Source organism: Aethalodelphis obliquidens, unplaced genomic scaffold, assembly GCF_003676395.1.
Source record: "Aethalodelphis obliquidens isolate GAN/ISIS:26980383/991018 unplaced genomic scaffold, ASM367639v1 scaffold3, whole genome shotgun sequence".
Taxonomy (NCBI): domain Eukaryota; kingdom Metazoa; phylum Chordata; class Mammalia; order Artiodactyla; family Delphinidae; genus Aethalodelphis; species Aethalodelphis obliquidens.
In genome coordinates, this window is record NW_020837947.1 from 51,999,551 (window position 1) to 52,022,747 (window position 23,197).

The 23,197-nt window shown below is 37.9% G+C and overlaps 2 protein-coding genes across 6 annotated transcripts in view; one reads left to right on the plus strand and one right to left on the minus strand.

Annotated features, from left to right (window-relative positions):
• Positions 1-11,634, plus strand: part of ATG5 (autophagy related 5) — a 119,293-nt gene extending 107,659 nt beyond the window's left edge. For 3 of the 5 annotated variants that reach the window (XM_027089556.1, XM_027089575.1, XM_027089565.1), the window contains one exon: positions 9,415-11,634. In XM_027089556.1, the coding sequence (XP_026945357.1) occupies positions 9,415-9,551 (137 nt within the window). In that variant the 3' untranslated portion in view covers positions 9,552-11,634. Of the gene's footprint in view, positions 1-2,159; positions 2,282-9,414 lie in introns of all 5 variants that reach the window. The other 2 variants (XR_003429321.1, XM_027089551.1) reach the window with 2 other exon arrangements.
• A 9,732-nt stretch (positions 11,635-21,366) lies between these two features.
• LOC113606003 (40S ribosomal protein S3a-like) lies at positions 21,367-22,149 on the minus strand. Its single transcript, XM_027079825.1, has one exon. The coding sequence runs from the start codon at positions 22,070-22,072 to the stop codon at positions 21,560-21,562; it is 513 nt and encodes a 170-aa protein (XP_026935626.1). The 5' UTR covers positions 22,073-22,149; the 3' UTR covers positions 21,367-21,559.
• Between the last annotated feature and the right edge of the window lie 1,048 nt (positions 22,150-23,197).

Sequence of the window (23,197 nt, forward strand, 5' to 3'; positions counted from 1 at the left end):
GCTTACATTCAGTGGCAAATTAGTCAGGGTTGCCTGCATCTCTCTTACCAGTAAGTACAGTCTTCTTGCTGCTTGCCTTTTTCCATTTCTGCCCTGCTTCCTGGCATTTTATTTACTCTTTGAGCCCCTTCCCAACTACCATTTAACTTTTGGGTTCCATTTGATGTTGTAGCTTTCATTATTCGTCAGTTTCTTCACATCATACTGTCTTCTGACACTGGGGTTACTAAGGTGTCCCTGCTTTTAAGAAACTTTAGTCCAGTTGGAGTGGACAGAAAGATGCACAGATGTGATATGTGTAGGAATGGAGATATGCAAAAGATAGTAGGAAGATTCATTGTCTTATCCATTCCAGAGTAGGCAGTAAAGACTGAGCTAAGTCTTAAAAGATGAGCAGAAATTAGTTGCAAAGGAGGGACCAGGTCACAGTGTCCCACTGTAGTAGAATCCTTCACTAGTTAGCCAGGGGCTGGTTGCTCAGGGGTAATGTCTAGTCTGAAATGCTGACCTAAAATGTCCCTACTCTATTTCCTGAAAGACTAGCTTTATTTTTCTACTTTTCTCCCATAAATGTGGACAAGATTTTCAATGAGGTCAGATGTGGGGGGAAAGTATTGAGGAACTAAGTGACTAAAATTGATCTTTTATTTGCTTAGTACAAATCTTTTTATTTGTACAAGTCTTTTATTGTACAGATCTTTTATTTGTGCTAATCTTTTTTAGTACAAATCTTATTTGTACTAATCTTTTATTAGTACAGATCTTTTATTTGTCAGTACATTAGAATATAATTTTAACAACTGAGGCTAGGGAGTCATAATATCCCATTTAGGTAGTCTAACTTGAAAATTATACTGCTTTATTTTTGACATGCTTTATGAGAAACCACAGAATAGTTTCTATAAAAAGTAAGGAAAGATGGTGCATTCACATTTTTTTCTCCTTAGCCCCATAGCATATGATTAGATTGTTTTATAAAGTGAATCAACTGTTTGTTGTAACAGCTTTTTTCAGACATAAAGCAATTAGAGAAGAGAAACATCTATACCGCAAAAAAAAAAAAGAAGAAACATCTAAATCTCACATTATTCTTCCAAGGCAGATCCTTCAATTTGAAGTTTGAACTTCAAATTGGCACTTTTGTCAGCATGGTGACACTGACCCCCAAAGAGGTGGCATTTCAATTTGCCAGTTCATGCGACAGAAACATGAAGCCTTCAAACCCCAAACTTCATCAGAATGAGGGTTTAGGAGTAAGAATAATAATCGTTTTACAGTTTCAGTAATTCTTTTTTCACTCATTTAAAATTTGTTTTCATTCTAGTATCCTTTTGTACCTTCATACAAAGGTATGATTGATTGATTTAGAAGATCATTTAGTAGTTGCTTTTTTTTTAATGGTTCTTACTCAATAAAATAAGGGTGTTACCTGCTACGCACCCGATAGGATGGTTGGAGGGTTTAAATGAACAAAAGATTTGTTTAAGTGAGATTTCATAATCTAATATTTTTCACAGTTTTACAATTAACATTTTTTTGTTTTCTTATGGTTTTGTTAGTATTTTTTCACAAATAACCGTACTCATAAGAAATTTACCAAGTGGAGTTAGCAAGAACCAGTTTTATTTTTTCTTGTTGTCATTTGTTGATAATCCTACTCTGCAGAGATAAGTACGTGTTGATATTCAGCCTCTGCACAGAAAATAGAGATGTAGGATGAGCTCTAAATGTAAACTGATGTTGGAACCGCTTATACCTCAGGTTATGGCAAGAGTTCCGTGCTACTGAGTTTTTAACTTTTTTTAGAAGTTACCTTCTGGATGTGATTAGGAATGCTCTGGTAAGACATAAGTAAGCTTATCTCCATAGTCCCTGCAGCCAGCTGGACTAGCATATACTTGTTAAAATACGTTAAAAAGGAAAAATCTTAAGGCAAGAGGTCCGGAAGTGTTGCTGCTAGTGAAAGCTTTTCATTGAAGACTATAAGCAACAAATCACATATTTATTTGAAGTTTCATCTATTCACAAGTAACCCTGGAAGGCCCATTTGTAACTCCACTGAGGTACCGTGAGCCTGCCATGTGGGACTGGGTCATTGGACTGCAGTCTTATCCTAACACTCTCTACTCTTCATTGTTTTTTCTCTCTGGGTGTAAAAGAAATGATACAGTGTCATTCACAGTGGTAATACAAGAAGTTCTTCAAATGTAGCCCTCATCAACAAAGATCTACTATATTCAAGTCTGGACAGAAGTAACTTATGAGGCTTATTTTAAACTTGGTAATTATAATATATTTTCTTAAATGTATGATTATGTCATCAAATCTAAACTGAATCGAACTCTTCGCCTTGTTTGTTTGATTCTCCCTCCATCTCTGTGCTTTGTCCCAACACATGGGTAACATGGGCTAATTTTGGTGGTACAGAATCTGTTAATGACTTAACCCATTGACATATGTCTTTTCTAAAATGAAAGAAATAATAAACTGATTATTTTCATTATTCTCCATTAGTGAAGATGGGATTACTGGGCCTGTCAGGAGATGCCTCTGATTTCCTTTATCTAGATCCCAAGAAGTTAAATGAATTAACTTGACTCTTTGAAAAGTGGGAACAGATCTTACACAATTAATATTTCATCTTTAGCACTAGAAAACAATTCCCTTAACAAAATAATAACACATGCAGGCAATTAAAAGCAAGTCATCTCTTCATTAAAACAAGTCCTGTGAGACCTTAATCTGACCATATATAAACAGTGTAATTACTGCCTGTATTTTAAATAAAACAATTAGTTTTGAATTATTCTGTAACTCATAATTGACAAATATTAACGGGCCCTATTACACCCAGCTAGAATTACTGGATCATTTTATAAAATTAGTTCAAAAACATTTGAACCTATATTTTCAAAGTTTTATTTTTGGGGGCAGGAGGTTTCTTGAAGTGAACAAGTTTTAATTTCTAACTTGTACCACACTTTTATCTTATCAGGAGGCATTTAATCAGTTTATGTAAATGGTCTCACAGTCACTTAATACACTGTTCTTTTTATAATTATAGCTAATTTGGGGGTTAAGTTTAAATTTTGGTTTATTACCTCCTCATTAAGAAATATAAAGGTTATAAGCAAGTCAGTGAAAGAATTAACATAGACATGTTTTGAAAAATCTTATACAAAATGTTAAGAGTCAAGGCTTTGGTAATATTTTGGACAGAAATAATAAAAATATATATAAAGATAAAATTTACGCATGGGAAAAGATATTCGGTATATATTAACTGTGATATTCTATGTTCATTAAAACCTATACTACTAAATGAGCATAGATCCGGAAGAAGTTAATGTAAGTATTTTTAAATAGGTTTGTATTTCTCTGATAAACAGCACTCTCCTTCTGTTTGTGATCATAGGATAAAAGCTCTGTAAGCTTGTATATGTTCATTTTTACTGCTACATCATGTAGTATGCTCTTAAGATTGAGATCTCATTCCCCAGGAAGCATTTCTGTCTAAGATTAATTGCCCTTTTAAAATCAGCGTTTGATGTATTCCTTTGGCTATATCCTGGCTTGGTTTAACCCTCTTTGACCTGACCTCACTGACTATTATCGCTGAAGCTGAGTCAAAATCCTTCAGCATGATGTATGCACTTCAGATTTCAGCCTGTGGTTTTTCATGTCGATGGACTCAATTAGTTGGCGTTTTACTAATGAACATACCAGAAGTTAAAGAATTTGTCAGAGCAACATTGTTCAGAATAGTGACAGTAAAAAAGTTTATCTCTGTTTTTCAGAAGTATCAAATATTTTTCAGAAGTTTTACCTTCAGCATCACACATTCCAAGATAGCAAATCAAGGCATTTTCTGCTGAACTATGTAAAATATAAATGTGAAGCCACAAATCTAAACACAGTGGTTACAACCTTTGGCCTTAGATTTCTGTTATTCCATATCCACAGGTGTGAACTAAAAAAACAAGTTACTAATCTGAAATGTTCTGATTAAAAGCACTTTCCCTTAAAGATATATCATCCATTTCTCTAGCTTCCTTTAAATTCAAAGAAGTTTCACATATTTAGTTACACGTATTAATAGTAAGAGTGAAACTCATGCATCTCTCTAGAATCTCAAGTAACCTGTTTTTAAAGACATTTAGGTCATATTCCTTGTTAATAATTGGCTTAAAAATAATGGCTAAAATGCAGATTGGGATGGGGAAGGCTGTGAGCCATTGCTAATAGAAATCTCTAAAAAGCAGATTCATCACATACTCTTAAGTTCTCAAATAATGATATACTTTAAAATGTATAACAAAGATTTTTGAAGTTTTTTTCCCCCACTTGAATTTTTCATCTTTAAAATAAAATAAGAACCATACCTAAAGTCTATTAAGTAACATCACCATGGTACAGTAGGGCTTATTTGACTTATCCAGGATGTGCTCTGCTGAATATACATATTTAGAGCAGTACTAGATTTATCCAGAGGTTTACAGTGCTTAATGACTTTTTAAAAATGTCATTCATTTTGTCGTTTGCATAATGATAGAGTCTTTGGGTTTTTTTGTTCTCATCTCTCTCTTTTTTTTTTCTTAACACATTCATAAAATCCTTGCGCCACACTGCATAATAATGGGTCTGAGTAATGCAGAGTGTATATTAACATGAGGCCAAATTCTCACGCCCTTTGCATGCCAGTCACTTAATTAAATCCACAGTTTTTATATACGTTTTGGTATATCACTCACTTTATTGAATGCCTACTATGTCCAAGCCCTGTGCTGGGCTCTGTGCTGAGTGCTTTATTTGGATATCCCATTTGATCCTCTCTGCAACCCTGGAGGTTAGAATTCTTTACCTACACTGTAGGAGGAGGAAACTGGGACTCAAAAGGTTAAGTGATTTGCCTAAGAATTAAAAGCTAGTGTATTATGCTGGTTTAAACTCAAATAGTTCACTGTCTTTGCATAAAAGACTCATGTACTAGAACTGGAAGACTTGTTACCAATCCTCTGTTTCAGACCAGTGCTTTACAAACTGACCCGTGGCGTTGAATCACAAACTGCCATGGATCGTAAGTCAGCAAGCAGCAGGACTTGGGAGACGGGCTTCAATCCCACATCAGCCAAAGCTGCCCCACCTTCACCTGTGTTATATATTGTGCTTCTGCATAAGATTTTGTTTGAAGAAAAATTCTATACCCATATTATTATACGATTTATTTAAGGGAACATTTTAAAAAAGACTTTACCCCAGAGATTGATTCAGGTCTGGAGAGGTTATATATTTTTAAAAATCTTCCAAATGATTCTGATGGTCAGCCAGATTTGCAAACCATAGATCTAGACAGACATCTTCATTTTATATATAAGGAAAGAGATGAGTTCTGCCTAGAGTCCTTCATTATCAGAATTGGAATTCAAGTTGCCTCCCTCCCAATTTGTGTCTTTTTTTAAAGTTCATAATTTTCATTAATGACTTATTGACTAATATGAATTTTCTTTCTTTTCTTTTTGTTTCTGTATGTAATTCTTACTCTCTTAATCATACAGCCAAAATCTGTCTAAATATATTTTTCTTAAAATGTCACACGTCTCTAAAATGCTCACTTTAAAGTAGATGCTAGAATTGTTTGTTTTTATTAGGGTATTGGTGATAATAAAACATTATGTGATGTGTTTACATTTTTATCTTTCATAATACTGAGGCTTATAAGTAAGATGAATATAAGAAATGAAATTTTATTATGATATTCTCTGTATGGATTTATGATCTCTTTAGATTTAACATCTAACTCTTAAAGTGAATTTAATTGCTACTCAAAGAAAATGCTTGTCTCTGATATTTTTTTCTGTCCTTTTCCTTAATTCACAAACTCAAAGTATTTATGAATGATTGTCCTTATATTTACAAGATGAATTAAAAGAGTTGTTTTTTTAAATTGCTGTGTGGACATTCTACAAAATAATGACATGTGTTCTTCAAAATTGTCGAGGTTAAGAAAGGCAAGGAAAGGCTAAAAACTGTCCAAGTTAAAGGAGAGTATAGAGACCTGAAAATTAAATGCAGTGTGTGGTTCCTGGACTGGATCTTAGACTGGAGAAAAAAATAATTAGGATAGTTAGTAACATTTGAAATGATTACATAATAGTATAATATCAATGTTAATGTTTTTTATTTTGATAACTGTACTATGGTTATATAAAAGAATATTTTTATTAGAAAGTATATACTGAAATATTTAAAGGTAAAGGACTCTGTTTCTAATTTACTTTCAAATGATTCAGAAAGTATTTATATATATACACAGAATGATAAAGCAATTGGGGTAAAAATGTAAACAGTTGATGACTCTGGGTGAAGAGGAATTCCTTGTGCTATTCTTGCAACTTTTCTCTAAGTTTGAAATTATATCCAAATCAAAAGTTACCCCCAAAAGTGCCCTGTATGTGAAAATTTCATATAGAATGAGTTCACTCGATAACTGTCTCAAACGTTTGCCTACTTTAAAGCATCAGACTAACGTTTTTAAAAATTTGAGTGGGTGGGACGTGGAGTAACATATTTCTCCTGAGTCATTTACTTTGTAGTGACATATTTCTTATTCCCAAGTATTAAATTCTAGATTCCAATTTTGAAACACAAAGATATATTTACCAAAAACACGATTTACTTTAGTAGCAGTATCATCAAGTGTTTCCTTTCTGTTAGGGGAAAAAAATCTGCTAAATTTTTACTATTTAGTCTTGTTAGCTTTGATATTGCCAAAATGTCCAGTCATGCTTTGGTAGCGTCAGTTTTGGTGATGGCATATATACTTCTTGGCTTATTTGGAAACATTTTGACTTTTTGTTGTTTCAATAACCAAAACAGTCTTTATCAGTAGAGCTCTTCTACATAGGAGTGGTAGTCATTAGAAACTATTTTCAAAACATTAATTTTGATAGTGTGTTTTACCAGCAGCAAAATGATCCAAGCTCTGAAAACACTTATTGTCAGGTACCACGCTAGGCACTGAGGATACAGTGATAAATAAGAGAGAAGTATTATTTAAGAGTTTCAAGGAAACTGCTGTCCCATTGTAAGAATCCTTCTGATGAGAGTTACGTCATCAGAGAAAGTCAGAAAACCAAAAAGATAAATATACACAGGTGAAATATTTGGACAAATGTAAGCAGTGACCAAATTATATATTTAAAATCTTAGACTGTTGTGTTGAGGGATATGACATCACTTGCTTAGTTGTCTGTGTTTAGCGACACGTTTATGTTCCAGATTAAAAGTGGCCCCAGGTTAAACCAGAGAATCAGGGCTGCCTATTCAGGTTTCTGATAACGTGATTTATTGGGTTTGTTTTACAAAGTGTTTGAATTGTGCTTATGTTCTCCAGCTTCTGCTGTACAGTTCTTAAACTGTCCTCTTGTGTAACAGGGTTATAGCCTTTTGCCTTTCAGACACACCATGCGTCAGTGTGCCACATTTACATGCTGCTTCAGGCAGAGTATTTTGGATATTCAGCTCTATTTCATAGTATCCAAAGGTGACACTGCTTAAGGAAGAGCTTTACAGTTAAGGAACTTTGACTCTTATACCAGTGCTCTTTAATTTTTTTTTGACTCAGTGCTAAGTAGGAGGAAGATTCTGAGACCATTAAGGTATTTCAAAGAAATATACAAGAATATAAAGAGAACTACAGCGGAAATGTTTTTAAATATTCTAAGAAAGATTTAATACAGTGAAACCTTGGCAGTCTAGAACTTACAAAGTATGAATCATTCCAGATAGCTGAGGGCTTATCCATTTGAATATCAACATTTTAAAATCTTCTCAAAGTACTAATACTGTGCTTTCTATAGTATTCTGTATATAGCTTAATCTTTTAGTTATAAATGATTCACATCATTATGGAAACCAATCATTGTATTAATACTGTGATCACAACTGTGTAAAAAGTATATATAGATGCAACAAAGATTGGTGGACAAATCAAAACAATGAGAGAATTTTTTTAAGTTAGTAGTATTATAAGGTGATATCTTTTTCCAAAATTGTTTTAAGCTATGACACAGTGTTTCAGGGTTTTTTGGAGACATTTATTTGGTTATCTTTGGGGTTGATAATATGTTTGTTAGGTCTTTATTTTTGGCATTCTTTTAGCAATTCTCTAGTGTTTTTGTGTCCTCTCATTGTCAATCTGTTGACTGTCACTGCCCAGGACTGTGCTGCCTCTAATAGGGAGTTTAAATATTTCTTTAAAAGGGTCTCTTGTTTCAGGTGCCAGCCAAGCCATTATCACCATACATCATCAGCCCATTTTGCCTAGACATTTGAGCACTAGGGATGCAAAAGTCATTTTGAACAGAGCAGAAAGGAAAAATAGGGTATTTCCTTCTCATACAGTTCCATGAATTCCCTGTTGCCTTGCTGTCTTCTGTGTCCAGGAAACTGAGAGATTTAGATGTTGTAGATTGAAGAGACAAACCAAGAATTGTGCTAAAGGAGTGATACAAAGTTTCTTGAAGGTTCTTTGTTTTGTTTTATTTTGTTTTCTGTTTTTAGAAAAAGAGTTTGGTTTTACTTTCTTTGTTTTTCTGTAGCAACCAAGCATGCTTCCGTTTTCTTTAAAGATCGTCAGTATATCATACAAAAATCATAAAAGACACAAAACTAATCTTAAATTTAATTTGTAATAAAATTTGAACTTCAGAGAGTGTGAATTTCAGCAACGTTTTAATTAACGAATGGGTGTTAACAAAAATCAGTCAAGTTTCAGTACTCTGAAACAGAAATCCCTGAGTCAGACTCCCAGTTCCTTCTCATTAAAACTTTTAACTCTTCTTCTGATAGTCCCTAAAATTTTCTCATACATATATGAACAGCTTTATTGAAAATTAACTTACAGCTCCCATCTGTTTTATTAAACATCTTCCTAAACACTGCTCTTATTCTTGATGACTTCTAGACACATTTCTGTTTTGTATGTTTTAAATATGTATTGACCTACTTCACCCACCTGTCATTTTTAATAGCCGTATAGTACAGTTTTTAATGTGTAACTAAAATAAATTTTGGTCAGTGGGTACAATGGGCTGTTTTCTCCACTGTGGTTTCATTAACGTCAATCTTAGGTAAGCACAGTAATTAAGAAAGAATGAATACTTTCACATATAGCAACAGAATTTTTATCAGAATTCATTGTAACCCTCAGGTTTCTGTTTTGGGTGATACATATTGCAACATTTGAACTTTCTCCATGTCCACATTTCCTGCTCAGGAAACAGACCAGGTTTTTAACCTGTTAAAGCAGTAAAATCCATTTAATTCACTGAGGATTCTCAAAGGCAACAGATTAATTTTTCTTCAACTGTTTTGACTCTTATCGATTATTGTTGGATTTCTTTCTTGGAATAGATGGGGGAAAAAAGAATCAAGTGATGATTCATGGAATTGAACCAATGTTGGAAACACCTTTGCAGTGGCTGAGTGAACATCTGAGCTACCCAGATAATTTTCTTCATATTAGTATCATCCCGCAACCAACAGATTGAAGGATCAACCATTTGCTTAAACGGAATCACCGTTAAACAGGATTTACCAGAGCATGTCACCTTTCTGCTTCAATCAGGTTTGGTGGAGGCAGCCTGACCAGAAACACTGCTACAAGCCAAACAGGAAAAAGATTCCATGTCAGATAAGGGCACTTGGGCTGGTCTTACTTTGCATCACCACTGCTTTCCTCCGCTGCCGTCATTAAACCTCAGCTGCGACATGAAAGACTTTACAGGACCACTGCAAGTCTTCTGTTTTCTTGTAAAATATAATGAAGCTGAAGCCTTTGGCCTAAGAAGAAGATGGAAATATGTGCCACTCAATTTGTATTTCTGATTAACAAATAAACAGGGGTATTTCCTAAGGTGACCATGGTTGAACTTTAGCTCAAGGGAGTGGAAACATTGGTTTAATTTTCAAGAGCATTAGACGTAAGAAAGTAAAAGAGAAATTCTGTTATCAATAACTTTCAGTAATTTTTTGTAAAAGATCAAATTACAGTAAACCCATCTTTCCTTAATGAAAATTTCCTATGTTTACAGTCTGTCTATTGGTATGCAATCTTGTAACTTTGATAATGAACAGTGAGAGATTTTTAAATAAAGCCTCTAAATATGTTTTGTCATTTAATAACATACAATTTTGTCATTTTTCCAGTACTTTCTGACTCACATACATTAGATCACTGTTTTTACTGTGTGTTACCTTTCAGTCTGGTCATCATTGGCATGGAATGGGTGTAGGGCATAGGATAACTTGTCTCAGGAGCTGTCATAGAATTTCTTGCTGCCGATTTTTCAATCTGTATTATTTACACTAAAAGTATAAATAATGTTGCCATTTATCATTGCTGTTTTATCACTGTAAATCTGTCAAATCATAGTATCTTAAGCATCTGTATAATTTTACATTTTTTTTGGAAAAACCCATTCCTTTTCAAGCTAGTGTTTTTCATTGGCCTCAGGTCTAATGTTTCACGGTGGTCCCTGGTAGCCAATCTTTGAAGTTTAAAGATTACCGATCTCCAGACTGCAATAGCTTTTCCTTAACTTTACCAAAAATATTCAGAGGTTACTAGAGTTCTTATTCAAATAAGGAAATTTTTGCTGCACTTTATTACCACGCTGCTGGGATTCTACCAGCTGAACGTACTTGTGCATTACACTTTGTTTCCTGTGAGCTAGCTTGCTGTTCATATTGAATGTTGACCCGTTTGAGTATGCTAAAAGACAGTATCATACAATAATGGTTTTAGATTCCAAAATAAAGATGAATGTTTTTCTCATAAAAAAAAAATTGTACGAATGTGAAGTGAGATCCTGCTAGTGCTCACTGCTTCCTTTTTCCTTTTATGATTTTCACTAATCAGCAGCAGACTTATCCACAGAATGAGATAAAGTTAGTCAAAGATCAAATATTCTGGAATGGAAAGTATACGCCTCAATCAAAAAGAAAAACACAGGATACCAATATGATCAGAGAAAAATAGAAGCAAGTAGCAAATACTTGGCTAATGTCAATAAAATGAAAAGCGCCGTTTTAGTAAGGCGGAAAAAATAGTAATATTTCAGGTACTTAAGGATTAAAAATCCCACTGACTTGTATTTTTTCAAAAGAGGTTGATCTGAATATGATTGTTCACATTAAAAGTGTTTATTCATCTATTCAGTTTGGGGATTTTCCCTCTTGATGTTTTGACAGACTGATGTGAGCTTCAGTGAGCAAAGGGATCAAAATGCCAGGAGTGCTAAGCTGTGAAGAAGATAAGTGTGGTAAGAGCAGTAAGCCTTAGTAGTTTCCACAGACAAGACCAATGCATGGTCTCTGCAGTGGGCTCAAGTGAGCTACTGATCTTTACTTCCAGATTTGAAAGTAAGTTTTATCAAGCCATTTCCCATTTTTACCTACTTGTTCATTATTACACCAGCATCATAACTGTGTTACTCTACTCTAGTCCCAGGTAAGTCAAGCTTCTGATACCCAGAGAAAGAATAAAAACAGAAATTAGTGCTGGCTTAAATATCTATTTTTGTTTCTTTTTATTTGAATATTTAAATTTTATGGTTTATTAAAAAATTAAATTAATTTTGTGTCTGTCTTTATTTCTAGAAGTTGGAAATGAAATTTACTATAAATCAGGTTACCTATTGGGGAAATCATTAAAATTTCCTTATTCTTACACCTGTCATAAAAGTTTCTCGAAGAAATAACCGATAGGAGGGTTAAAGGAGAACATATGAAAGAAAACTGGAGAGGACCACAAATCTCAGTGTGCTTGTTTAACTCATCCTCGGCAGTGAGCATCCTAAGGAAATGAAAATGTGTTCTTAAGTTATTGGCATTGTTTAACTAGGAAGGAATAAATTCAGCCTAAATAAAGGAAATCATTGCTTGTCCTTCATAATGTTGTTTTTCACTTGGATGGCCCAAGTTCATGGATAGAGTGAACTGATAAGGACTTTATGTATCTAAAGACCCAAAGTAGCTTGCTCATAGTTAAAGCTGACCTACTAGTCTTTATAGCATGGTGATGTTCAGAACACATTGTAGTCCGTCGGACGTGAACGCAGGATGGGCTGCTCCTGTTATGTTTATTCCCCCATTCACTGGAAGCTAGGTGGGAATGGATGGTTTGCTAAGAAAACAATATACAAGATGTGATATTGAGTGACACTTACTTTTAATGGTAATCTTTCTAGGATATGTTTATATTTTGTAGGCTCTATGAGGTTAACATTTTTTTCTTTCAATTTTCAGAAATGTGGTTTACATGGGTCATGCCCAAGAATGACAGTCTCATGTTTTATTTATCATTCTGTTGATATTTAAGTCTGAGGTAAGTTGGGTTTCCTTTTAGATGTGCCAACACAGTTGAAATAGAAGTGTAGGATCTTGGAGTATGATAGGAAAAAATCAAGTATGACAGTATTTATAGTCCATTCCATTCATGGTCAATCACTGGCGTGGAATCAGTCAAAATACTTACCTGTCTCTTGAGTTCTGTCATCCACTTAAGTTTTTATAAATACAGTCATCTCTTGGTCTGAAAGTATTAAAAATTACCGACACGGGTGTTGGAGAGAAGGACGTCATGCCTCTTTTCAAGTAATTTGAGATTAAATGATTCTTTGTAATAAAAATTCATTTACCACATAGATTTATTTGTCCAATTTTCTCAAACATGAATTACAGATTTGATTCTCCACACTTATTGGCAAATGTAATACTACTATGGAATCTTAGTAGTCACAATATAGGAACCATAGAGTGAAAAAGCACTCTACTTTTAGATCCTGTAGGTGGTTCATTAAGTATTTAAGTTTTTTAATATTTAACTATTCTTGTCAACTGACAATATGTTGGAATGATCACCAGTGAGATAAAGACTAATCTGAAGATTTAGAAATGTCAACATGTTTCAACATACTAATTGGTTCTTCTGAAAGTGATGAATTTGGCTTTCCCTCTATAGCTTCCCCACCCCCATATCACAAGAATAAATAAAGCACAACCAGGCTTTTTCCTTTTTGTTTACCATGGTTCTTAGTAGAGTGTCTTGCACATAGTTGGTGCTTTGCAACTATGTATAAAAAAGAAAAAAATTAACAGGATTATTTAATGATGCTTTAAAATCAATGCTGTGTTTTCCTGTTAAAAATACCAGCTATAAAGATAGGAAGGACCTTGTTGTTTAGAAATCAATATACAAAGTGCAGTGAGTGCAGGTTTGCAGTACTGGTGAAGACTGGCTTACTCAAATTGGCTACTTTCAGCAGGAACCACTGTGGATCAGAACCTTGTGTCAGTCCACGTTCATTTTAGTTGTAGCATAGACCGCAGCACAGATCTTCTGTTTCAACATCACTGTAATTTAAGCAGCCCCTAAAGTTTGAGCTATTCTCATCAAGCGTCTAGAGGTATTTATTAATTCTGGCCTTTTCATAAATGAGTGGTTTGTGTCTTGCTTTTGCCTTTAGACCTTACTTCTGAAAATGTAATACATGTTTAGCAAAGGAAATGTGTTAGACCTGTGAGCAGGGTTCTTCAAACTGAGGTAGACTCTTAGGACCATGTTTATGAAAAGCTTTAAGAGAAATATTTGTCTTTCAGTCTTTTATATTCAGTGGAAGAGGTATCTGCTTCATGTATCATTTAGAAAATACTGATGAACTTTTCCTTCGTAATGTTTACTGTGGTTTATAATAAATATTTGTATGCTATCTGTTTCTCACACTGAGCACAAACTCCATAAGAGCAGAGACCAGGTCTGTTTGGCCCAGGATTGTATTCTCAGGACCTAGCACTGTGCTGCAACACAGCGGACTATATACTACATACTTGTTGAATAAAAGGTTGGAAAAGTCTGTGTAGTATATCTCCCTTTTAGACTCCAAAGCATATTGATACATTAAAGACTTTGAGAAATTCTAAGGTTAAGAGCCCTATTTGATCTAGCATTTCCCAAATTTTCTTGATTATAGGATTTTTCCTCCAGTACCACATCATATTGAACTCTAGTTTGGGGAATACTACATTAAATCGTTACATCCTGATGACCTAGGGTTTAGAGCGTAAGCCTTATCCCACTTTTTCTGACAACTCCATTTGAAAGTATCTCTTAAGCTTAGGACCCCACCAAAAAATATCTCGAGTCTATTCATGCCATCCTCTAGCTATGTTCCATTTTTGTCAGTATCATTCCTGAAATTCATTCACCAAGTGTATAATGAGTAATATATGCCAAGCTATGTGCAAGAAATACAATAGGTTAGAACTTGTCATGGTAACGCTGGGTGGACGGTCTGGGTGCACAGCAGTGCCATAATTTGACGGCACATACAGAGTAAGATGTGGTCAAAGGGCTGGAAACCACAGGGTCTCTTTACAAGACTTCCATCCCAGTATAAAAACTAGGCAAATGGTCAGTCCTTAGGTGTGAAAGTAAGCAGGAATCAGGGGTGAATAATTGCTCTCAGGGAACCTCCATTAAGGTAGGCAAAAGAGCCATGGAGCTGAAATGCGGCATTCCAGGGAACTAATTACCAGAGCTCCAAATGGAAAGGCCAAGCAGAGAGCCTGGCTCCACAGATGGGTGATTTTCTGTGGCACTGGTACGTGTGGCAGGCGTTTCTTATCTCTAGGGAGACACTGTACTTGTTTGGGATGTGGTGACTGTATCTTTGTGCTGTCTAATGCACATTTTCCAAATAAGCTATGTTGCTGAAAGCTTAAATCCATAATTTGGACGTTGATATTCTTGTTACTCAAAACTGTTGGGTTTTAGCTTTCTTTTACAGAGACAGTAACTCAGTGACCTGTTAGCTGTATCTGATCTGTTGTGTGCAGGCCTAGAGAAAAATTTCGTGCCCTGACTACTAGCCTTTTTCTGCGTAGGCCATCTCAACCATGCCCCCCCTTAAGAATTTGGTCATTCCTAAGTGCCTGTATTTCAATAGTTCCTTTTGTCATGGTTTTGAAATTAATTATCATGTAATATGAAATGTCAACTTACCTGATGTCTCTGATGTTCCATAGTGATGCTAACATTCAAGTGTGACACAGAAAGTTATTGATGATACTGCTGACGTGTGAAGGTATCAGCTGGAGCCAACTTTAGATGAGGGCTAGCCAGGTGGGGGCAGGGGTTGGGGAGGAGTATATATATATAAGCAAATCAGGTAAAAGTTAAGTTACTTTGGGGTTGTACCATGCATGAAACATTCGAATAAAAAAATAGAAATGCCAGATAGGTTGTGATTAGCTGTAGTTCAACTCTAATTCAGATGCATGGTGGACACTTTTCATTCTAGGCAAAATGAAGACCATGCCTTAGTCTTAGAGCATTTAGGATATCTTAGTAAAAACCAACTCTGATTGCTAATTCTGTGTTCCGCATATTCTCCCAAATCTTAAAGAATTTTACATGATTCGTCTATTCAAACATTTGTTGAGCAAGTAGGGTAGTGGATATTTTGAGAGAAAAGACATGGTCTCTGACCTTAAGGGACCTCTGTAAGAGGAGAGAAGACAAAAGTAACTACAACATAATAGTTGGATATTGCAATGAGAACATACAAATAAACCACTATGAGAAAAATGGAGCTGAGAGAATGATTTACTTTGAGCGAACTAGATGTTATCTTGCTTGACCTCTCAGAAGCATTTGACAGTTCATCACACCTTCATTCTTGAAACACTTTCTTCACTGGACACCACACCCTCCTGGTTTTCCTCCTGCCTCAGCCCCTTTCTCAGTTTTCTTTGATGTTTCTTCTCTTCACTCCTAATTGTTGCAGTACTCTAGGGCTCAGGCTTTGGTCCTCTTCTCTAGCTACACTCAGCGTGTGAGCTCATCCTGTGGCTTTTAACAGCATATGTTTTCTGCAATATTAACTTCTCATGAGTTCCAGACTTCTACCCAACCACTTACTTGACAACCATCTTAGATGTCTAATAGTTCAAATTTTATTGAGTCAAAGCATAACTCTTGATTTTCTGCCCGTACCTGTAGCTCTCTCTTTCCCATCCTAATAAATGCAACCCAGCCCCAAAGCCTAGTATCTTTTTTTTTTTTAATTTATTTATTTTTGGCTGTGTTGGGTCTTCATTGCTGCGTGCAGTCTTTCTCTAGTTGCAGCTAGTGGGGGCTACTCATTGTGGTGGCTTCTCTTGTTGCGGAGCATGGGTTCTAGGCGCACAGGCTTCAATAGTTGTGGCTCGTGGGCTCTAGAGCGCGGGCTCAGTAGTTGTGGCGCATGGGCTTAGTTGCTTTGCGGCATGTGGGATCTTCATGGAGTAGGGCTCGAACGTGTCTCCCCTGCATTGGCAGGTGGATTTTTTTTTTTTTTTTTTTGCGGTACGTGGGCCTCTCACTGTTGTGGCCTCTCCCGTTGCGGAGCACAGGCTCCGGACGCGCAGGCTCAGCGGCCATGCCTCATGGGCCCAGCCGCTCCACGGCATGTGGGATCTTCCCGGACCGGGGCACGAATCCGTGTGCCCTGCATCGGCAGGCGGACTCTCAACCACTGCGCCACCAGGGAAGCCCGGCAGCTGGATTCTTAACCAGTGCGCCACCAGGGAAGTCCCCTAACCTAGTCATCTTTAATTTCTTTCTCCACATCCATGTCTAGTCCATCAACGAGTCCTAATGAGTCTACCTTAAAATATACCCTGAATATATTTTTTTTACCACCTCCACTGTTTCCACCAAAGTCTCAGCAATCATTGTCTCCCCTGGACTACTTAACAGTAGCCTCTTATCTGGCCTCTCCTTAAAACATGTGACGTCATGGCAGTTCTTTGATGAAAACATTCCAGTGTCTTTCCAGCCCACCAAAATAGATCTAAAGTTACCAAGTTCTGCTTGATCTGATCCCTGCTTCTGACCTCATCACTCTCTGCCTCCACTACTTTATTATGTCTATACTGGCCTCCTTCCCCACCTTGTCCTTTAAATACACCAAGATGGTTCTCCCTCTGGGGATTCTGCATGGCTATGTAGCTAACAGTTATTGAGTGTTTACTACAGTGTTCCAGGCACTTTTAAGTGCTTTTCAGGTATTAACTCATTTAGTTTCAGAGCTGTATGAGATAGTTACTGATATTATCCCCATGGGGAAACTGAGGCACAGGAAAATTAAGTTACTATACTAGCATCATGAGGTGGGTAATAGATCTAGGATTTAAACCCAGGTGGAACGGGCCAGGTCCACACTCTCAACCACTTTCTGCAATTGCCTTAGCTTACCTTTGGTCTCACAACAGAGTGTAAGCTCCATGAGGGCAGGGACATTCTTCTCTTCATCCTCTGACCTCTAACGATGCCTGACATATTGCAGGGCCTTATTGAATATTTGTTGAATGCGTAAGTTTCTAAAGCTTCTATTTGAGTAGGTTAGGAAAAGCCTCATTGAAGAAGGCTTTTGAGCTGGAACTTGAAGGGAAATTCTTTTTTCAAGAAATTTGGAAAAGAGGGAAGAAAAGTGAGATACAGATATAGATATTCATACAGAGAGAGGTATATGAATAAAACCTCAGAGAAAAGATTGTCCAATTGGGCTAAGTCACTTGCAGGAGAGAAGGAAAGATATGACAGGAAAGGTCTGTTCTCAGAAGATTATAGAAAGCCTTGAGTACCAGGCTAAGGAGATGAGATTTTATTTGGTGTGCAATGAGAGCCACTGAATATTTTTAGTGGTTAGATCATATGTTTAGAGTAACTTTTTGAGATGATGACTCTGGTAACATCTTGTAGAGAGGTTTAGTATAGGCTGAGTCTGGAAGACCAATGAGAGAAAGGCTGCCATGATCGAGTCACTAACATCTCTTGACTATCACAGTAATCTCAAAAATGGAGTTCCTGCATCCACTCCTGGCCCTGCAATTCTTTTCTCCATCTGGCAGCCAGAAAGATCATTTAAAGCTTCAGCTCAGGTCTTATGATATTGTGATTTATAATAAGAAATACATATTTGGTCTTTTTGTCCTTTCCGGCCCAGAGCTCCTAAAACTGGGAATTTCCTAGTGATGAGAGCAATCACCATATCTTTCGTTATGTTATTGATGACTTTTGAACCACACCTAAAGATGGGGGCTGGTTGCTGGGAGAACCAGTCATGTGACTAGAGGTTTGGAACTTTCAGTCCTACCCCGCCTTGACCTCCAGGGAGGAGAAGAGAGGCCGGAGCTTGAATCAGTCACCATTGGTCAATGACTTAATCAGTTATGCCTAGTTAACGAAGCCTCTGTAAAAACCCAAAAGCTTCCTCAAGCTTCCTCGTGGGTGAATTCATGGACATTTGGAGAGAATGGCGCCTCTTCCCACATACCTTGCCCTATGCACTTCTTTTATCTGGTGGTTCCTGGTTTATATCCTTTTATAATAAACTAGAAAACAAAATGTTACTCTGAGTTTTGTGAGGTGTTCTAGCGAATTAAGTGAAAAGAAGCGGGAGTTGTGGGAACCCCTGGTCTACAGCTCTTGGTCGAAGGCCAGGCAGCAGCGTGGGTTGGCGATTGGTGTCTGAGGTGTGGCCGGAGGGAGGAGGCAGTCTTGTGGGACTAAACCCTTAGTTCTGGAAGGTGATGCTATTTCTGGGCAGATGTGTCAGAATTGAGTTGAATTGTAGGATTCTCTGCTGGTATCTAGAAAATCGCTTATTGGTGGTGTGGGGAACATCCCCCTCCCCGGATGTTGACGTTGGTACAGAACCATTTTAGGTCCATTTTCTCCTCTGCTTGAAATCTTGAAATGGCTTCCTGTTGTCTTTAGGGAACTCCAAAATCCGTACTATACACAGGCTTTGCAAGATCTGGCTTCTCCCCAATAGATTTATTCCCCATTACTCTTCCTCTTCTTCATGATCCAACCATACTGTACGTCTTTCAGATTCTCAAAGCATGAAGCTCTCTATTAATACAAACTCTTGCCTCGACTATTCTTTCTCTCTGGAATGTCCTCTCCCACCACCCGCTTTTGCTTGCTAATTCCTACTTATCCTTTCTCTCGGTTCCTCAGGACTTTCCTCTGTAACTGCACAATCCCTTCTTGGTAGGGTTGCTGATGTAGCAGATTAAAATACAAGATGCCCAGTTAAAGTTGAATTTCAGATAAACAAGAACTAATTTTTTAGTATAAGTATATCCCTTGCAATATTTGGGGCATACTTCTACTAAAAAAATTTAGTTGTTTATCTGAAATTTACCTTTAACCGGACATCTTGTATTTTAACTGGAAACCCTGCTTTCCAGCTAGATTTGGGTATTCTCTCCCCTAGCTCACTCTTTACTTTTCCTCAGTATTTATCTCCCTTGTATTCATTGATCCACATCTGTGGTACCTGATAGGCTGTAAGTACCATGAGGGCAGGGGTGAGTCTTCTTTGTTCACCAATGCCTAGCACAGTGCAATAGCATGTCATAGGCCCTCAATAAATATTAAATGAGTGAAAACAATAAGAGGCTATTAGAGTTCTAGAGGGAGGCCAGGACTGAAGATACTGTCTGGGAAGTTTTCTGCGTGGAGGTGACCTTTGAAGCAGGAGCAAGTGGAGGAAGGGAAGAACACAGCAAAGGTATGGAGTGGAAAGAGAAGACCCTGGGCTAAGCTGAGGGGAATGCCCCTGCTTGGGTGGCAAAAAGAGGAAGAAGGGCCAGAGACAATAGAGCCAGAGAAAGAATTCATAACCTGCAGAGGGATCTAGGGAAGTCACAGGGACCGGGCCTTTGGATTTGGCAGTTAAATACTTGGGACCTTCAAGAGAGCTAATTCGGGTCTGATAGCTGTCAGGTTGCGTGCAGACTAATCTTGAGAAATTTAGTGATGGGGGAAAAAAAGGGTGTAGCTGAGCTGTTAACATGGTGGAGAGAAAATGTCTGTGTGTGTGCGTGTGCATGTGCGTGTGTGTGTGTGTTTTATGCATAAGGGAGACCTCAGTGTGTTCATAGGTGAAAGGGGAGGAATCAGTGGAAAATGACAGTGGTCATCCTGGAGGAAGGAGTGATAGATGGTCTTGGAGCAAGTGGAGGGGGTGGACTCAGAAAAGAGGAAGGATGTTTCACAAGTAAGAGGAGGAGGGTGGGACCAGTGATTATTAATTACAGTCATTTCTGTTAAGTGTGACTCTCTGGTCTCAAAAAATAAAAAAGTCACATTGTCCTTATTAGTAAAGATTATATCCAGTGTTCACTAAAGAGTATAACCTGAATTTGAACATGATTAAGGTTTCTTAGCCCAGCAGCTTTTCAAACTGTGACAAGCATGGGAATCACTGCCTGTTTAAATGCAGATTGTGAAGAGGAGGTGGGACAGGGCCTGATGTTCTGCATTTCCAACAAACACCCCAGGGATGCGGTTGCTGCTGTCTTAGACCTTCCATCTTTGCTTCCAGGACGCTTTTTTTTTTTTTGCAATGGCAGCTGAATGTAAATGTTTTACATTGGCCTAACCTTGTAATGGAATTTATGCGAGAAATACTGAACACCCTTTCTTCTGAAGTTAGCTGAAATAAGGTTGAAATACATCTTATCACAAATGTGTTCTAGTTTTAAAGAACTCAAAATGCTCATGTGTATCTCAAACATTAATTTTCTCAGTACTAAGAAAGGAGTTGTCTTCAGAATTTGAAACCATATTGTTTTGGAATATTAGAAAACGAAATTGCTTAAAAGCAGAATGTGATCTTGATGAAATATTTATCTGTAGTGAATTATTATTATTTAAATTTTATTTTATTTTATTTATTTTATTTTTGGCTGTGTTGGGTCTTCGTTGCTGCACGCGGGCTTTTCTCTGGTTGCAGCGAGCAGGGGCTACTGTTCATTGCGGTGCGTGGGCTTCTCATTGTGGCGGCTTCTCTTGTTGTGGAGCACAGGCTCTAGGTGCACGGGCTTCAGGAGTTGTGGCTCACGGGCTCTAGAGCGCAGGCTCAGTAGTTGTGGCGCATGGGCTTAGTTGCCCCGCGGCATGTGGGATCTTCCTGGACCAGGGATCGAACCCATGTCTCCTGCATTGGCAGGTGGATTCTTTTTTTTTTTTTTTTTTTTTGTGCGGTACGCGGGCCTCTCACTGTTGTGGCCTCTCCCGTTGCGGAGCACAGGCTCCGGACGCGCAGGCTCAGCGGCCATGGCTCACGGGCCCAGCCGCTCCGCGGCATGTGGGATCTTCCCGGACCGGGACACGAACCCGCGTCCCCTGCCTCGGCAGGCGAACTCTCAACCACTGCGCCACCAGGGAAGCCCGGCAGGAGGATTCTTAACCACTGCACCACCAGGGAAGCCCTATAGTGAATTATTGATCAGTTATTTTTTTGAGGGATATACTGTTTGTTGATTCAAAGGGACTTCTCAATCTTTTCTACAAGTGTTTTTAGGGTATTAGTATGATTCATTATTAATGGTCTAGATATACTTTTTAAATGTTAACATTTAGCAAAGTAATGCTTTTTTTCACGAATAAGATCTTTTATTTGTCATCATTAAAAGTGTAAATTTTAAACAGATTCTTGTACTACTGGCTCATATCCACCAGCTCGTTCGACTTTAGCACCTGTCTCATCCACAGAAGCTTTTCCAGAACTACTACCTTCACCATGTGACACTCCATGAGTTTTCCCAATTCAAACTTGGGCTTCTTCAGCATTTTTACTTTCCTAACAAAGACATCATAGAGCAGATAAGTAGACTGGCAAGCCTTTTCTATGTCTTTTCCAATGCTGTCTGGAATCAATTTATTGACCACTTCTTTCAAGTCATTTGTCTTCACCTCTTGGGTCATGGTTTCCATCATCTTCTTCCGGATTTGGCAGACCTGTTGGTGCTGGGCATAAGAGGTCTTCCGAATCTGACTGTTACATTTTTTAGTAAAACCCACACAGAATAGACGAAGCAAATAACCATGGGTAGTCTTGACACCAATGTGAGCTTCAACCATGGTCTGCCATTTTTTGATCATGGAGCACATTTTCTCACAGGTAAGATCCATGCCATGGAAATCAGTCAGGCAATTTTTTGCCCTGAACATCTTCAGTAATTAGCTTGAATTTTCTAAATGCAGCTTCATCATTCTGCAGATCAGCAAGGCTCACTTCAAAAACAGAATCCGGGGGCTTCCCTGGTGGCGCAGTGGTTGAGAGTCCGCCTGCCGATGCAGGGGACACGGGTTCGTGCCCTGGTCCGGGAAGATCCCACATGCCGCGGAGCGGCTGGGCCCGTGAGCCATGGCCGCTGAGCCTGCGCGTCCGGAGCCTGTGCTCCACAACGGGAGAGGCCACAGCAGTGAGAGGCCCGCGTAATGCAAAAAAAAAAAAAAACAACAGAATTCGTAAGGTCATCAGATGTGATTTTGATTTCTTGAGTTTTTGTGACTAGTGTTTTCCCAATATTTCTTATATTGACACATAGCTAGTGCTTTCACATCATACCAATCTTTCTTAGAAAATGAGTCAACCACTTTCTTCTTGGCTCCCTTTTTGCCACTTTCGTAAGGTGCTTGTTCTTGCCAACCACCGTGGTGCTGCTCAGAGAACCAAAAAGCCAGCGTAATGCTTTTTAACAGAAAACTGCAATATAATGTAAGCATGCTGTTTACAAAATAACTATAGGACTTATTTTTTTATTATTAATTCCTAGTTTTGAACGCATAAACTATGATGAATGTCTTCCTCTTTCAATCCCATCAGCATACTTCTGTCACTTCATGTAAAAGTTTATTTGAGATGATGTTAAAAGCCAGGACTAGACAGGTGGAATAGCCTGCCTGTCACCCGACATGGGTCAGATCCTGCAGAAAGCAGAGGCTCAAAGGTAATCAAGCATAGATCAGAAAAGGAGATTATTATAACCTGAAGACAAAATTCAAAATTTTCTTCCTCTGGAATCATTTTTAAAAGTTTCGGGACTTCCCTGGTGGTCCAGTAGTTAAGAATCTGCCTTCCAATGCAGGGGACATGGGTTTGATCCTTGGTCAGGGAACTACGATCCCACATGCTGCGGGCAAGTGAGCCCGCGCGCCACAACTACTGAGCCTGCATGCTCTAGAGCCCGCACACCACAACTAGAGAGCCCACACGCCACAACTACTGAGCCCGCGTGCTCTGGAGCCCGCGCACCACAACTAGAGAGAAGCCTGCGAGCTGCAGCGAAAGAT